This window comes from Cygnus olor, chromosome 1 (genome assembly GCF_009769625.2).
Source record: "Cygnus olor isolate bCygOlo1 chromosome 1, bCygOlo1.pri.v2, whole genome shotgun sequence".
NCBI lineage: Eukaryota > Metazoa > Chordata > Aves > Anseriformes > Anatidae > Cygnus > Cygnus olor.
Window position 1 is genome coordinate 205,760,989 of NC_049169.1, and position 18,054 is coordinate 205,779,042.

The 18,054-nt window shown below is 41.3% G+C and overlaps 1 protein-coding gene across 1 annotated transcript in view; it reads left to right on the plus strand.

Annotated features, from left to right (window-relative positions):
- RSF1 (remodeling and spacing factor 1) overlaps positions 1-18,054 on the plus strand; it is a 61,365-nt gene that overhangs the window by 35,525 nt on the left and 7,786 nt on the right. The window contains exons 8-15 of the mRNA XM_040544469.1: positions 654-758; positions 2,373-2,452; positions 7,058-7,112; positions 8,483-8,592; positions 11,490-11,557; positions 12,731-12,938; positions 14,111-14,334; positions 16,589-16,780. Of these exons, the coding sequence (XP_040400403.1) occupies positions 654-758; positions 2,373-2,452; positions 7,058-7,112; positions 8,483-8,592; positions 11,490-11,557; positions 12,731-12,938; positions 14,111-14,334; positions 16,589-16,780 (1,042 nt within the window). The remainder of the gene's footprint in view (positions 1-653; positions 759-2,372; positions 2,453-7,057; positions 7,113-8,482; positions 8,593-11,489; positions 11,558-12,730; positions 12,939-14,110; positions 14,335-16,588; positions 16,781-18,054) is intronic.

Sequence of the window (18,054 nt, forward strand, 5' to 3'; positions counted from 1 at the left end):
AGACAAAGTTAGAATATTAGGATGTTAGAGGTAAATATTGCAATGGATACTCACATAGTTTATGTCAGTTTTAATGGAATGGGATCTCCAGAGATTTTTTTACCCAGCTAAACAGCAATCCTAATAGCTGCCTAGTTCTGTATAACCCTGCGAGCCTGCGAGGCTTTATCTCGAGCTTTATCTCTACCATCCCTGGACATAAAATCATCCTGACTGAGGAAATTGCCTCAGATTGCTCAGGCTCCCTCCACATGGCCAGGTTTCCCTCGTGTAGACGTGAGCGCACAGGGAAAGCAGCTCACACCACATCTTGTCCAGATGTAGTTTTCCACTTAGGCCGGGGTCTGGAAAGCATTACCAGATTCCACAGTACGGGCACACGCTCTGCGTAGGTCAGTAGTGCTAAGAGCCTGAGAACACAACACGAGACAAAATCTGGTGTTAAAGTGGAAAACTGTGATACATAAACTTACCCATAAAAACCACCCCTGGCCCTGGAAATGGCTAGTAATAAGCGATACAGGATTTTTGGGGGTTTTGACACAGCCCAAAGCTTTTATGAAGCGCTTCTGTGTTGGCAGGGAAAACAGTTCTGGAGCTCGTTACATGTTGTGAATGCCAAAAGATCCTCACGATTTGTTTTGTTTCAACAGATTTTGTTATGTGACTCCTGTGACAGCGGATACCACACAGCCTGCCTTCGCCCTCCTTTGATGATAATTCCCGACGGAGAATGGTTCTGCCCACCTTGCCAGCACGTATGGACCCTCTTCGACTTCCCTTTCAGCTTTGCACTTGTGGAGGGTTGTTGGGAGTTTAACAAGTTCTTCCCTTCTTTCATCTTCTTTCTGTTTTAAAGTAGACCATGATGGAGTGATGATCTTCCCTCTTAGCCATTAGTAAAACTGAGTTTTGTGAGGTCTTTTCCCTTTCCCTTTCTTCTGTTAGTGATGAATGTTGATGATACATGTTGCTGGTGTGTACTCCAGCCACACTTTTTTCCTATATTTTGTTAAATAACAAAATAATATTAAAAATATAATATCTTATTTTTTTCCCAAATGAAACGTGATGTTGGCATCTGGGAGGGGGAGCAGTAAGCAGCAAGGAATATCTATATAAAATACAGTGACCAAAGCGAGCAGCTGTTTTTGGTGTGCTGTTCCTTTTCCAGAGACGTTTGCTCAAAAGCTGGTAGAGAAAGCTGCTTTTTCGGATGGGTTTCACAGTCTAGTTAGCTTCTGCTGAGAAAGGCCGTGTCGTCCCTGGCAAGTAATGGCCACTTTTTTGAAGGTTAGAAACTCCTTCTGAAGAAAAAAAGAAAAAGAAAGAAAAAAAGTAGTGCACATGCCCAGTTTCTAAAATAAAAGGGCATCTAAAATAAAAGCAAGATTTGCAGTGATGATACTTGGAAGGATAAGCCAAAGAATGTGTGATGCTGTTCTTGTTAAATCAATGGGGAACCATCCTGTGCGCATTTTCAGCATAATCTGCCCATCTGCAGAGGAAAAATCCTTTGCCAGAAGCGCTGTTGCTCTGCAAAAAGCTAGCCATACCAACCATGGCATGTTATGGCTGTATCACGCATCGGTTTTTCAGTTCTCTTCTGAGAAGTGTTTTTGTTTGAGTAATCATGATCTTGAATAGTAAGAAAGTTTTCCTTACACAATTTCATATTGCAGCTTGCAGTTAAAACATCTCCTTGCTTTGTTGCTGTTTGGTATTTTTTAATATGAAAAATATAGCGCAATAAGGCCATGATCATGAAGCAAGGCACAATTTGTCCATAAAAAGTCATTTTTACATATGGCTCCTTGCACATTACATGGCAATATGGAATATTTGGTGAGAAAGTGTTGCTGAAATGTGCCCCTACTTTTTTTTTCCTGTAGACTTTTTTTTTCCTGTAGCCCCTACTTTTTTTTTCCATAGACTTGTGTGCTGTCCAGAGATTAAGTGGCAAACAGAATCACTGTTTGCACACACAGCTTCACGTGTGTATATTATGTATGCCTGTGAAATCTTTAAGTTTCTCTGAGGCTAAGTTATAAATACCAACAAAAATGTGATACTAATATGGAAGTATGTTTATGGTAGACATCTTTAGTACTTGCTTTAGGTGCATTGCTTCCTGCAGTAAATTCCAGTTACTGGCAGGATGCTTCTCTAAAGACATTCATGCCCAAGCACACACATGCTTTACGAGGACAGTCTTTGCTTCAAGCCTTGCTCATCAAAGATCCTCCAGTGTAGAAGCGTTCACCCTTCCTCCAGATATCAGTTTGACAAACAGAGAAATAGTGAATGAAGTGTCTGAACAGTAGACCAAAATGGTTTAGGAAAGAAACTAACGCTGTGTTTCATTCCCTTAGAAATTACTCTGTGAGAAATTAGAAGAACAATTGCAAGATCTGGATGTTGTCTTGAAAAAGAAGGAGCGTGCAGAACGCAGGTACTACTCTTTGAACGTGCATTAATGAACCCGGGACTGGGGAGGAAGGGATAAAAGGAACTGGAAACTGGTGAGACCAGTTTTGTCTTCCCACTGGTTACAGAGGTTTTGGTGGTGCAGTGCTGGGAGAGCTTGCAAGAAGGGAGAAGTCCAGTAATTAGCCAGGGTGTCTGAGGACAATTATGGCTTGCCATAGCCGTAGTTAAATGGTTTTCAGCATGGGTTCAGCTGCATGTGTTAGCAATGCTGTCAGCCCCATGTAAATTTCCTGTGGTAAACAAGGTGAAGTCCTGATTTTGTTACCAAGGTAATCCAGATTAATGTGTTTTTTGGGTCTTGTAACTTTAGATTCTGTTGGATTTTGCTTGTTCTACAGGGTTATGCAGTTACTGTAACGCAGCTGAATCACAATTGGGAGTGAAATTTTGGGTTCACCTCAGCTGTTATCAAAGGCTAAATGCAAACCAGTTTGCTGTGCTTAGGGACAACATCCTTACTCTGGAACATCCTGTCTGCAGTTCTCAGACCTGAAAATGAGGGACATGAAACACAGTCTGCCTAACAGACTGCTTTGGGGCATACATTGAGTACTCTGCAACGTTTAATACCATCTGCATGCATTATTAAACACAACTTTGCATGAACTGTACATTGAAAGGCAAAATTCACCTGAAGGTGAGACCCCTGTAAAGGCAGTAGTGGAGCAGGCTCGTATTTCTAGCACACGCAGTAACACCACACGGGGTGTAGTGATTTGGTGCTCAGGAGTGGAGCACAATCCCTGTCTGCCTTCAGCTTCCTTCAGATCCGTTTGTTAGCGCTGCTGCAGCAGCAACGAGAGTGACAGATCAGGTACCGCCTGTTCCTCGCTTCTGCTCAGAGTGGATTTAGATCCCGCTGTGGTAAAATTCACCTCGGCTTGCCAATTCTAGTGAATTTGTAGCTTTGGGAATGAAACTATTAGCTATTTTTACGAGTGAGCTCAGCTTACTCCATCTGTGCAGGAGTATGGGCCACAGGAACTGTGTCTGCTGCTCTGGTTTGTGGTGGGAAGCCTCGTTGCTGGTGAACAGTATTTTTGGACCTACTTTGGTAAATATTCTGCTGGCAACCATTACTTGGAATGCCAGGTTTTTTTCCAGTCTGTCTTGCTTCCTTGTAATCACTGGTGTTGCATGAGAGTACGGCCTTCTAACTGTTACAGGAGAGCGTACAATCGATATCGTAGCAAGTTTTCAGGGGCTGAAACAGGTGTTCAACAGCCCTTTTGCAATCTGATCCTCATACCTCATCGAATTAACCTAATGCTTTCTGTTGTACACCATAAGAGGCTTTCTTTTTTTTTCTTAAGTCTCTTAAAGAGAGAAATGAATTTGGGCTATAAAGGATTTCATGATACAGTAGTTGAATATTGAAGTCCTTCAACTTAGTGGTGGTATATTTTAGGAAATTCTAAGATAAAAAGGCTGAAAAGAACGAGAATTATAATGCCAGAAGAAACGTTGGCCTTTTTTATTACAGCTTGATGTATAAATTCAAGTAGGTTGTTTAGAGCACAGAAATATTTTAACGTAATATTTCTATGAAATCACGGTATTTCTTCTGCCTTTTTGGGAAAGAGAAGACAAACAATTATCTCATCATGGGCACACACACTCCAAAGACTCTGTGAACCAGTGTTGTTACCGTGCTGTTTGAACTAGTGACACCCGTTGTGCTTTGGTTATTCTCTGCTTCTCAAGAATCTGCTTGAAACAGACTCAGCTGTTCAGCTGTATCCTCACACATCCCCCAAGTGCCACATCATGGATTTTTTATGAAAACTTTCAGTTTCACGATGACTCTGACAAATGTGTAGATCAAAGTCATACCTTTGTTTTCCTTCTGTTTGTGAATTCAAGATGCTACCACAACAGCCCGGCTGAATTTCAGGTGTCTCATGCACACTTCGATAATCGTGTCCTATCACAAGCTGGAAGGAGCGGATGTTCAAGCTGCTATGGATGCCCCTTTTACTTCATGTTAGAGACTCCCAGACTTGATAGAAAATTCCTCTGGGGACTACTTCTCTACTTTTTTCACTCAAATCAGGTGGAGCACTTCCTTTCCTGCCCTTTTTTTTTTTTACTTCTCTTTAGCAACTTTTGCTGCTGTTTACATGAGAGATGTTTTCTGGGTTCTTCTGGGAAGTGTTTGTAACCAGTCAGTGCTTACCTGCACCCACAGCGCCAAACCTGTTGGTTAAAATGTTTAAACCACTGGTTAAAATGTTGAGCTTCCGGGTGCTGCATCCTAATAACGAAAGCTTTGATACTTCATGGTGCGATTTGTTTTAAGACCTTTCCCTTGGCAGAACTGGCTGGTTTTATTTGCTGATTTCTTAAACAGTGTGTACCTAAGCCAGAGGGAGGTAAAGCAGATCCCCAAAACATTTAAAACCAGTTGAATTTTTCTCATCTCTCCCATCTCTTGATGTTTTGCACTGCAAAAAATGAGAAACGGAGACTATAAAAGACATTTTCTGATTTTAGGAGTTGCATTCCTTGCCTTAAGATGCTATTTAAACTCATTTGCAAGAGCACAGTGACTTTGCACAGTGTATGAGAAAATTCCTCTCGTCCAACCGATCTCATGGTGCTCGGGTGGACGAAGATAATTTCTTTGGAGCTCTCACTTTGGGAAGCTGATAGTAGGAGACACAATTACTTTAATACAAAGCCAGACTTTTCAATTTAGGTCTAATGATACAGAGTTGTCAAAGCTCATGGTCTTTTTGCCTGTAAAACATTCTGAAATCCATTTCCACGTTCTGTCAGTATTACTTTAGGAACTATACCAGTTTGTGTCATTTAAAAAATATTCTGCTAAATTCTTTCAGCAGACAGTTCTTCAGAAGGTTATTTGGATAAAAATGCAGGAGGCTGGTCAGAAGGCTATTGTAAAATTTACTTAGATTCTTTATAAACTAATCAAAGTTTTAGAAACCAAATTTTTACACATAGAAGCCTGTAAGTATGTGCATAAAATAATGAAGTAAAGGCACCTCAAGTGAAGATGCACCTTAGACCTTTGTGTCCTTGTGCACCTGATGCATCCTGTTGTGACTCCAGGACGTGGGCTCAGTACAGCTGCTCCGTGCAACTGCACAGGTCTGATTCTGGCTGACTGACTGGGAATCTTCATCTCAGAAATTTAGAAGGTAGCATTGGTTCCTGCACGATTTTCTTTCAACTGGAATGGAGCTTCACTGGGCCTTGAAAGCTGGAGGTCTGCCGCCAGATGTCTAGCTCGTCCTTGTCCCTGTGCAAGATCGTTCTGTAACGTGTATGTTCAAAACTACTGTTAGTCAAATAATTTTAAATTCTGTAGGGATGTGGCTTGCTTTTAGAGTCCTTGCAGGATCCAGTAAATGCCACCAGCTTTCTTTGCTGTCTTCATTTATCCAAACTATCCCTTGTTTTCATAGAAGAAGGCCAGGCACTGCTCTTTGATAGCTGGGTTCGGCAGCCCAGAGGTCAGCACCTTGTGCTCTCGGCGAGGTGCTGGGATATCAGAGGCACCTCCTGGTGGGGCTGGAGCAGCAAGCAGAGGCCAGGCACCAGGCTTGTGCCCACAGCAATTCAGATGATAACTGAATGCTCAGAGACAAGCTAAGCTTGCTGCTGCTGCTGCTCCCTAAACTCCATTTTACTCACTTTGATTTAATCCTGTTACCTACTGGTGTCCAGAAGGACAGCCGACTTCTCCTTCCAGTCGTTTTTCCTATATTTGAGCACTGTTCTCTCTCCTGCCTTTGAGCTTGCGTTCCTTAGACCAGTTGTCCCTGCTCCTTCAGCCTTTCTCAGCAGGGCACATCTGCTGTACTCCAGTAATTCCTACTGGCCGGCTCACGTCTTTCTTGAAGTATTTGTGGTGCCCAGATGGCACCGAGTACTCCAGCGTGCTGTGGATGGTGCTGAGTGCTGCGGAAGGCTTTCTTCAGTTGTCCTGTAGGCTGTTCTCCCATTCGTGTGGCCTTGTGTAATGTCATTTCTGCAGCAGCTTGACTCCAGCGATCTTTGTTCAGGCTGTCCTCCTCTCGCAAAGGCTTGCTACGCAGCCGCTTGCTTGGTCCCTGCCGTTTCTGGAGCTGATTGTTCCTGCCCACATCTGAAATCTGGCACTTGTCCTGTTTGAATTGCACCCCGTCTTCATCTCATTTTTCCAGTTCAGTGTGATTTTAAATTCCCATTTTATCTTCCAGTGCCTCCAAGGTTGGTGGTGATTATAGGTTTGGTAGAGTTCTCTTTATCACAGCATTAGGGATTTTCAGTTGGCTTTTTAATTGCTTTTTGTATCCGAATTCAGTCATTTCTGCGGTGCTTGCAATCTTCGAATGTTGTTTGTGAGAACTCTTTGGAAATCACTTACATTATGCACACAGGAAAATGTAATCACATGAGATCTAGTGTCTAATTCCAACTAAAATAACAGTTTTCAGTTGGAACACCTTCTCTGGATGCTTCTGTAAGTGATAGTAAGAGCTTCAAATGGTGCTAATTGCAGCATTATTTTAGATATCTGCAGTCTTTCTGTAAACTTGTGTTCTTTTTTTCTCTCCTAAAGGAAAGAGCGGTTGGTGTACGTGGGCATCAGTATTGAGAACATCATTCCACCTCAGGTAAGTCACTGCATCTATGTTGTATTCTTTATTCTTTCTCAGTGGTGTGTTCAGAGAGCTAGTAGCATCTTGGAAAGAAGAATCAACGTATGTTCGGGACAGAAATAATTCTGTGGCCTCCATTTTAGACTGAACTTGAATTTGAAGCCAAGGGAGCTTTCTCTTGGTTATTAGAGCCACCTGGTGCTCCACACAGTCCTCTGTCAGTGAAGATCGCAGGATTGCCTTCCCCCAGTTACACTTGGGTGTTGAGTAGAGCGCTGTGCCGTTCTGTCAGTTGTAAGGGTGCGATTCTGTGCAATTAACTCTGCTGGCTGCTGTACAGTCATCTCTGAGCTAATTGTTATAGCCTTTAGAGCTGATGGAGAGAAATCAGTGTTTCTGGCCTATGGGGGGTGAGGTTATGCGGTTCCTTTGCCTACAACAAGTTCATATTGAAGTTTGGTGAAAAGCTATAAGCATTTAGTGTTCTATTAACAGAGTTTGTGCATGGTTTCCCTTTGCAGAATAGGAAAAATATTTTTACTTATGTGGTGATTGCCCTTTTTTCACTTCTTGAATGCATTTAAAAGTGAATTCCTTCATGTCATAGCCAAATGCCTTTATCCAGAGTTATATAATCTGTTCCTTACTTGCAAGTTTAAAATGAAACTTCAGTTTGTTTTAAATACAAACTTTCCATTCTGGCTGGAGTAAAGCTAATTTTCTCCCTCTGTCTGTGGATATCAGATACTTGATAACAGATTTTACAAACCTGCAAAAGACTCTCTGGCTGAGAGCAAATATTTTAAAAATATTTTTAAAAATAACTGCCCAGGGACAGATTTTATTTGTTTGTTTAACTTAATAACTTGGAAACAATGTCTTAAATTTAAACTGCGTGGAATTTCATTGGAATTTCATTGAAACTGCACCAAGGAAAGGCGTTTGTGATGGCTTAGACCAAGGAGAGCCCCTGAGCAAACCACCTGTGCCGTTGGCTGTATGGAGGCAGAGACCAGTGGGGGGGCGCAGATGCAGAGTCTCTGTGCTTAGTAGGTAGAGATTTATGTGAGCAACAACGTGTTCAGCTGCTGCTTACAAGTCCTGGGAGGATCACCTGAGTGTTGCAGTGTAAACAGCGATGCAATAACCTGAACCCTCAAACTATGTGTTTGTGGAATTAGGCTGTCAGTAAGGGCACTGTCAGCAAGTGTCCCCATGAAATCTGCGCTGTAACGAGTCGTTGCACTGGAAATCAAAACGTGTTGTGTTGGACACACAAACTTTCTATCTTACATAAAAATCTGCACGGTAGGAGTTCAGTCATAATAAGTCTGGAGCGAGGGAGGGAAGAGAAAACGTTTTGACCCTCTGTCTTATGTGAACAGGAGCCAGAAATACCTGAAGGTCAGGAAGAAAAAAAGAAAGATTCCAAAAAGCCCAAATCAAAGCTACTTGAAAGGAGGTCTACCAGAACCCGGAAATGCATAAGCTACAGGTAGGCAGCTTGTTTAAATAGCTTCTAAAACAACATAAAAAGTCATTGTCATTTTCTTTCTCAAGCAACCCACAGCTTCTCAAGCAGGCATTTATATTTAAAAGAGCAACCAAATTAAAGTGTCTTTGTTCTTTCCTCTGAATACTGCTTATGCTTGATGTTTCTAAAATGGAGGTGCATATTAGATAGCATAGTGAAGGGCAGGTGCATAAAAAATATAAAATGCACACGGTACTTTCTTTGTTCAGGAATATTGGAGGAGATTTTGGTGTTACTGCAGTTTCTGCAGCCAGTTAAAGCAGGCCAGTTATGCCCCTCCTTTCTCTTGAAAGAGAAACTTACATTTCTGTGTGAAGGCCTGAAATTCCTCTCCCTCATTTTTCCCCTTTACTGCTACTTTACACAAAAGGGGCATGAAACTTAATATGCAATTAGAAGAGAACAACTCTGCAGAGTAATTGTGATGATAAAAATGCAATTAGTAAATGAAAAATCCAAGGCATTTAGACTCTGCATTCTGAAAGTAAAAGTAGAACGAGCCACTAAGGTTTCCAAAATTCAGCACAATCTTCATGTTATCTTTTGTTCTCCATGTATTATCAGAGTGTTCTATAAACTATTTTCTAAACAATGCCCTGAGATATGCCCAGTATCCTCCCCAGGCCAGCAGGGGATTAGAAAAGGACGTGGTTGGTTGCCTGAGAGCTCGTGCTTTTTGTCCCAGCTGGGTTAAGAATATAAAAAAAATAAAATCTTGCCTTTCCCACAGTACTTGTTCTGTGTAGACCTTTATCATAAAAATTTAGAACATTACAACTTCCAAAACCTTCCAGCAGTAACCCTGATTAAACTCAGTCTGGTTGATGAGAGGCATAGCCTTTGTGTCTGGTGAGTTTTCCAGCCTGTTCAGAAAACTCAGCCTGACCTCACTTAGCTGTTGATTTTCGGTAACTTTTAAAATCAACAGCAGAAGCCACACTAAGGAAAATGTCATTGCTGGTTTGCAAAATCAGGTATTTCTGTAAGGAACATTATGCCACGGGCACGATTACGTAGATTTGCTGCTGTGTGTGTGACAGGTCAGGCAGCAGCTGACCAGGAGAAAAAAAAACATTGCCTGTAGGATATCTGGCATGACTTCAGCAGGGCACACATGGTACAAAGACAGTAATTTTTATCTGAAATAATGTTTAATATAACGTTGCTCTTGAAAATCAATCTTCTGATACAAAATGACAGTCTTTCCTACGGACTCCATCGTACACATAGGTTTGAGCTGGTGGAAATATTACACGCGTCAGGGTGTCACTTCAGATTGATGCGTCTGCAGTGAAGTCCGACTGGTGTCAGTGAGAATTGTTTATGCTTTCCTTCAGAGTGGGAAAATAAATGCTAAACGTCTCATTCCGCTCACAGACAAATCTGTATCGTGTAGCATTCTGCTTCTCCAAAGACAGGTTAATTCCTTTGTGCCATGAGTCATCTGTGTCTTCCTCTCCCGAGCAGGTTAGCGAATGTCTGCCTTACAAATAAAGTAGCAGCAGAAGGAATAATGTTCCATTACACCTAACGGACAAGCAGTTATCAGCTCATGTTTGATATCAGGTTATTTGTTAGCAGTGTTTTGAAAGCATTAAGTGATTTCTCACATTTTAAAGAGGGTGTTTTTAGTGCTGCAGAGGGAAATAGCGTTTGAGTAATGTGGGATAAATCTTATTGATGGAATAATTTCAGAGTTAGTTTCTTACTGTGTAAAGCTGCCTTAAACATGACATACAGTTGTTCTTAGATGTACAGAGAGACCAGAAATCAATCATGTTATTTTTAAAGAAGAGTTTTATGGTTACTATTGGAACACAGGGTAATTGCCAGATTTATTTTCATCTTGTTCTGATGGAGTTCTCGGTGGAGGACTGAGATAAACATAGCTGTATCTTTAGTGACTGGCAAGTCGAATATTTAATGAAAGTATTGTCCGATCACTAGTCATTTGTATTAAAAAATGGGCAAATGATTAGAAGAAAAAAATAATCTAAACAAAACGTTTTTCCTGTGTAATTAATAAAATTTCTACTTTTTGCATGTAATATCTCAAGGCATCGTTTTGGTAATGCAGGTAACAGTCTTGTTGCAAGATTTGAGTTCAAAACTGAAGAAAAAGAGCAACGAAGTCATCTTCCATGTAAAAGGGCTGGATCCTTTCTCCTCCATTTGCTGTTCCCTTTCAATGAGTTACGCAGTGTGCAGGGATTTGTGCAGTTTTACAAAAGCATACTCCAGTATTTTGCTTTTGTTTTTCCTATTTTTTTATCTAGCATTACATTGTGTCTGTTTGTATATAATTATGAAGTCTGTATGGTATATTTTATCTGTTCGGCTTACAATGTTGCAGATCCATAAGATGTAATTACTGTGAGCTTTAAAGAGGAGAAATGAAGCTATGTGAAATAAGTTTTCAAGGAAAAATTAGGGTGAATAATTATACTTTTCAGGTGCTTTTCAGAAAATCTGTTTTGCCAGTTTTCAGTGGATATGTCATCCAGATAAAAGGTGTGAAAAACTGGTCTTCTGTTTGAAAAATGCCACTGATACCATTTAAAATAATTTTGGAATTATATATTGCTGAATCCTGTCATGTAAAAACGAAGGTGGTTTTCTATTCATATAAATCAATAGTAATACAGCCTGGCAATGACAAATACTCTGCTAGCACGTCAAAATAATAAACACACCTTTTAAAAATTTGCTATTTTATCACATATCTGGCCCATTGTCTGTTGTTTTGTCATATATCCAGCCCATTTCCTATGCACTGTATTTTCTTAAGGCAATTTTAGATTTTCAGGTATGTTTTCATGATATCAAATAAAGTCATAAATGAAAGATGTTACTTTTAGGTTTGATGAATTTGATGAGGCAATTGATGAGGCAATTGAAGATGATATCAAGGAAGCTGATGGAGGAGGTATGTTTCTGACTTTGTTTTTCGTTGCAGCGGGGTAAGATGAGTAAGACCAAATTTCTTTTGATATGGCAGGCAACAAATATAATCCTCTCCCTTAAAACAACATAGTTTACAGTTTTTACTACTGTACTTTAGAGTCAGTTAACTTCCCTTGGAAACGGCCATTCCAGGCTGCCAAAAGATGGCAAAAAGTATTTGGTCTTGATAGTTAAATTCGGTGTGTACACATTTTGATATATGAATACAGTGAAAAGCTTTTAAAATTCATTTAAAAAAAATAATTCATTTAAAATTCATTAATTAAAAATTTTAAAGAAAGCTTTTAAAATTCATTTGCTAAGTTTTGAGTTTCCGAATGGAGTGGCAGCTAGTGGAATTGGCATTTGACACCTGTAAAAATTGGGTTCACGAAGTGGTCCACAGTTGGACACTCTGAAGACTGGGTGTACAACTACATTTGTTGTCTTGAAATTATTAATCGAGATCTGCAAGCATTTCTCAGTTATAATGGATAAAGTGAAGTTACATTCTTTGTTGCTTGTTAAGACACCACAGGGGACAAAAAGAGAGATCTTCTAAAGTATCCGAGATAGATGGATTTGTGCTTCTACATCACCTTAACTTGTGTGGAGAGAACTGCTGTGAAACTTGTACAGCTTCTGGCATCTCCATAAAGACAGCGGTTCTCAGAAGGCCAGTGGCTGTATAGAGATGATCTGAAAATCAGGTGTCTGTGGTGTGTTACACAAGATTTAATAAATGTAACTAAGTCTCTCAACAGTAAAATCAGCTTGTCTGAAACTCTACTCACTGGCCAAACAGCAACTTAAACACCACATCTCCCAGGAAGGGTATTAAGCATTATGAAGATGTATTTTTTTTTTTATATCTGCCCTACTCAAAAAGCACTCATATTGGGAATAATGTGGATTGTGGCTAAGTATCAGAATGCTGACATTTAGCTGCTGCCTTCTACATTGACTTCAGTATTTCCAAGTGACCACAGCTGGGGCTGTGTGTGTCAGGAACAAGACCCCAGGCAGTGTCTTGCATGAAAAAATTATTCTGTGTTACAGAAAATAAACTGAAGCTAGAGACGTGGAAGAAAGATGTGTGTAAAGTTCAATTAAAATAAACTTGTTCTTATTTTCCCCTTTCTCTCACTGAATTCAGGCATTGGCAGAGGCAAAGACATGTCTAATATCACAGGTCACCGTGGGAAAGACATTTCCACAATCCTAGAGGAAGAAAGGAAAGAAAACAAGCGACCACAACGGGCTGCTGCAGCACGGCGCAAGAAACGACGGCGACTAAACGACCTGGATAGTGACAGTAACCTGGATGAAGAAGAGAGCGAGGATGAATTTAAGATCAGCGATGGGTAGGTCTGCAGTTTAGCTTCCACTCCCTGGCTGCTACAGGTTTCTGTGACTCTGCAGTGCCCCTAAAACGGTGATTAGGGGTGTGTGTCCTGTTCTGGAACACCACCGCACAGTGCCAGCAAAAGTACTCCTGGCCTAGTGGAACATAATTGTCCAAATTCCAACAAAATCATCCAACCTGCTTTTTAAGCAGAACGTATCCTTAACAAAGACATGACTGAAATGACGCAGGCTCTTTCCTTTTGAAAATGTCATGTTTTGTGGGATTTTTATTTGGCGTGATTGCCATTTAGAAATCAGAAGAGTGAAATTCTCCACCCTGACACGTGGGTTCCGAAATCAATTCTTGATTTTTGCTTTCTAAAAGGTAGAGTTTGAACACAGTCAAGAGGTTTATACTGTAGAAAACAGTTATGTGAAGGTTTAGGCACTAAACGAATATTGCTTTAACTGACTGAAGTTCTTTTTCCCTGGCATTTCTCATCTTTCAGACTGGGCAATTCCTAAAGTTAAACGATTAATAATAATTTTAGATTTTCTTTATGCCTCAATGAAGAAACATAATGGAGGTTTAGTCTCTTTACCATCAACTTTTTAAGTTTTACACCAGTCATATGGTCAGTTTACTAAGTTTATGGATAACCTACACAACACAAATGCAAATATTTCTTGAGCTTTTTCTTCACATGTGACTTTGCCAAGGAATTTTCAGTGGCACCCTGAACAGTTAAGCAAAATGTGCTGGAAATTTCCAATCAATCAATGTAGCGTTTGGAAATCTCACGGAATTAATAGCGCATCGGTCCGTTAAAGTGTGCTCATGCATTTTCAAATCAGTTCTCTGCTGAACGCCTTCTGAATGTTGTACTGGAATTTACATTCAGCTGGCGGCCAAATGCAGTCTCAGTTTGATGTAGCATTCATAGTCACCTGCTGTTCTGATCTGCGGCGTAATGTCACGCCCTGTAAAGCTATCTCCCCAGTATACGACTGAAACTTAATGCCAGCAACAGCAGTTTGCTCTCTGGATCTTTAGTACACATTATTTCTATAAAATTTGTGCATGTTTGTTAAAGACAATGCTTTGCATTTATTACTTGCTCATAAAATGGAGGTCACGTTTTGATCCTTTGTTTCAGATATCTCTGTTGTCTGTGGTCTCTCTGAACAGATCTCAGGACGAGTTTGTTATATCGGAGGAAAATCTGGATGAAAGTGAAGACGACCCGCCGTCAAACGAGGACAGTGATTCCGAGTTCTGTGCCCGCATATCCCGGCGACACCTCTCCAGGCCCATGAGGCAAAGCCGGCGGTTACGAAGGAAAACAGTCAAGAAAAAATACTCTGAAGATGATGAAGATGAAGATTCTGAAGACAATTCTAGCAGAGAATCTGGTGAGTATAAGTAGTCCTCTAAAAGCATTTAATACTTTGTACTGGAGAGAGGAGGAATGAAGTCTCAGTTTCCTGTCATGACTTTGACATTAATGGTTTTGGTTGCTGTGATCAAGTCATATGTCATCTTTGCTTCCTGTCTGTAAAGCAGCTTGCTGCTTGTTCTGCTGTGAGTATTCTGAAGGAAACTACTCCAGAGTACTGGCTTCTTGGCATTTTAAATAAATATATATTTAAATGTATGCTTCTGTTATGGTTTGTCCTTTGTGGACAGCTTCAGCTACCCCGTACCTTCCTGTTTGGATCGTGATTGCAGGGAAAACAAAGGACAGAGACAAAAATATACTTCTTTACATCTGTCTGAAGACCTTCTGTATAAACTGAAAAAGCTTCTTCTGAAAGAAACATTTTCCCTCGCTTTGTATGGACAAATAATTCCTTCAGCTGCAGTGAGCCGTTGTATGGCATGCTGTGTTCTCCGGCAGGCATCAAAGCAGACCGTAACACCTTGAATCTGTCTCTTCTGCATTTATCCTTTCTCATCTGTAGTAACTAAAGACTTTGTCGCACCTAGTAATTCACTTCATTCTGCTTGTCCTTCAGGCAGTTCAGCTTCTGTTTGCACAATTTAAAGCGTGTGAATAATATCTATACAACATGCACACCTTTTGGCGATTTGCGTCGTTCTCTCAAGACCGTCCTCTGTGTTTCTGCGTCATTGGAGATTCAGTACTAAAAAGTGCCAGATATATAATCACCCTTACTTATTTTATTGTGAATTTAAGCTAGTAAGTACTCTGGGGTGTTAACTTGTCATACAGAGAGTGTTACCTTTCCAGTGGTTTATCTGGCTCTCTCAAATACAGACAAGTGTGTTGGAGTAGGTGGCTTTGAGGTGCTGGTATCCAAAAGGAGGGTTAATGCATGGGCAGATTAAGACAGCTGCATCCACTTGCTGTCTCCCTGTCCCAAATGCATCAGTGCCCTAAACGTAAGCTGTTATTAATGAAGATATTTGCAGAAGCTAGAGGGGAGCTAAAGAGATTGATCATCTACTCTATAATGCCTGTGAGCAAATCTATTCGTTCGCTGGTGGACGCTGGTGGACATGGTGGACATCTGTGAGAAAATCAGCACCCCGTACTGTACCATCCAAAGCACCCTATTTAAAAAAGAGCAGAAAGAGGAGACACTGAACACAAATATAATTTTCTTCCTTTTCTGGCAAAATGCTGTAGGTAGAGCCTTGCCTCACTGATTCCAATGTTGTTCCTTATACATCTAACTGTGTTTTTCTTTACCCCGTTATAGTCCCTCAGGATCCTGCCTTAACCCTGTCTTGATCTAAAGAAATAACGTGCCCTGTGAGTGGCTGTTTTCAGTCTCCAGAGATGGAGTTTTTTTCTGAAGGTGGTTGTTTGTGCCGACTTGCTCTGATCCTTTCTCTAACATTGTAGGAGGTAAAGAGGGTTGCTACTTTGACCTGTGACTGATGTTAGTCAGCAACTTAGGAACATTTTGTGACCCACACAGAAATGTACTGTGACCTCAGGATAATTATTCTGTGACAGCTCAGTGAAAAAGCAGCAAAAGTTGCTGTAAAAACTGTTGTCAAGTACTGAAAATTTAAATAAATTTAATTCTTAGAGACAGTAGGTGCAGTAGTCTGGGGCAGGAAGAACTGGGAATTGCTGTAAAATTCTTCTCCACAGCTTCTGTTGTAAGCAAACTTTTAAGCTTGACTTTTGTTAATGATTTAATATTTCAAAGTCAAATTTTACCTGGATTCTCACTGTGTCATTGTTTTTTCTTTTTTTCATCTACTTATTTTGAAAATTATTTGAGTAGAGTACACTGAATGTAAATGTACAAACCAGGAAGGACTTCCCAGTGGAAGCAGTGATGTGTGTGTCGTCACTCGGAATCAGTCAGGTTGTTTCAGCCATCAGGAATTGCAGAGGAGGCAGCTTTGGCACCAGTAGAGGGAACAAAAGCACAGGAAGCAGACCTGTTCTGGAGGAGTTTGGTGGAGAAAGGTTTGCAAGGAGATTTTAAAATTAAGCAATTCTGCACTGACAGTGAGAGGGGGAACTGATGCGTGAGCCTGGAACAGGTCAGGGTAATGAGGCATGCTGGCTGAGACTCTCCCGTGCTGGAACAGTGCGTGATTTTATTAATGTTGCTCTAAAGCTTATCTAAATAGTTGAGTTTTGCTTTAATGGAGTAACAGACCTGGCTGTTTCCTTCTGCACAGAGAGCGGCGATTACACAGATTACAGCGATGACGATTACCTGGAAACCAGGAGGAGAAGATCAAGACGGAATCAGAAGAGACAAGTTAACTACAAGGAAGATTCAGAAAGCGATGGCTCCCAGAAAAGTGTCCGATACGGAAAGGAGTTGAGAAGAGTTCATAAACGCAGGCTCTCCACTTCGGACAGCGAAGGTAAAATGAGCAGTCCGTGATTGCAGGAGCTGGTGTAATTCAGAGGTGCCCAGTGAATTTTCTTGCTAGAGTTCCTTGATGTTTCTCAGAAACTGTTTCCTTCTGAAACAGCCCACTATGACACGCTGTTACAGTTACTTCTCAAAGCCATTGCTGCCCCACTCGTGCCTTCCAGGTGGGATTTTCTGTGTCTGGCAAGGACTGCTGGGATTCCCACACTATCATTAATGTAACTATTTGGCCACTTTTCCCTTAAGAGGCCACAAAACGTCCTCCCCTGAGTCTTTAAAGATTCTCTTTTGTAAGAGAAAGGCTGTTACTGCTTGTATCTGTGCCACCCTACCTTTCTCCTTGGCAGCTCAGCCTTTTTCAGTCCCTACTCAATGTCCTGTTCGAAGGTGCTGTGCTAAGTGCGGGTATATCGCCAGGTGCTGTTACAGAGGAAGCCTGCTCCCACTAATGCCCATCACCCCGTGAGCACCCGGTGTGTATTTAGCTGCCCTATTCTCTCTTACTAAAACAACCACTGGCTTTGGGTCCTTTGCATTCTGGACACCCCGCTCACGAGACACCTTCTGTCCGGCGCTCAGAGACGCCGAGCCCTGCGGGTTGCGGTGGATGCCAGGGCTCCTCAGAAAACCCGCCGCACTCGGCAGGCTGAGCGCCTCTGACTTGTAGGTAAGTTCGGGAAGTGCTGGCCCGAGTTTACGGCGTGGTACAGGATCCTCTTCCCTGAAGGGAAACAAGGACGTAATGCCTTGAAAACTCAATCCTCGATACGCAGTCTGTCCTCAGAAATAAGCTGTGCAGGCTGCCTGCTAAAAATCTGTCAGCTCCGTGGCGGCTGAGTGTTTTGCTGCCTGCATCGTGACTTCAAACAGTGCCTGACCGATGGGGTCTGTCCTACACGAAAGCCCCTTTCCTTGGGTACTTTTGGTACTGGCTTTCGGCATATTCAACCCAATGCTACTTAACACTGCTCCAGTAGTTTCCCACAGTTCTAATGTGTCATGAGGTATGTAACAGCTCCTGGAAATGTAATGACGTTGAACGTACTGGAACTCAGATGGAGTCTCCAGCAACTTGAACCTACTCTGAATAACACCTTTAAAAACAACAATCCACATACATTTCTCATGACAATAGGAAGGAGAAAGCCAATGGTATTTTTCAGTCTGTCTTTTCTCACCTAAGCCACCAAGGGTCAGCGTAAAGGCTGTCAGCGTGCAGGCAATATTCCAGTTTGCAAAAAAAAAAAAAAAAAAAAAAGGCCT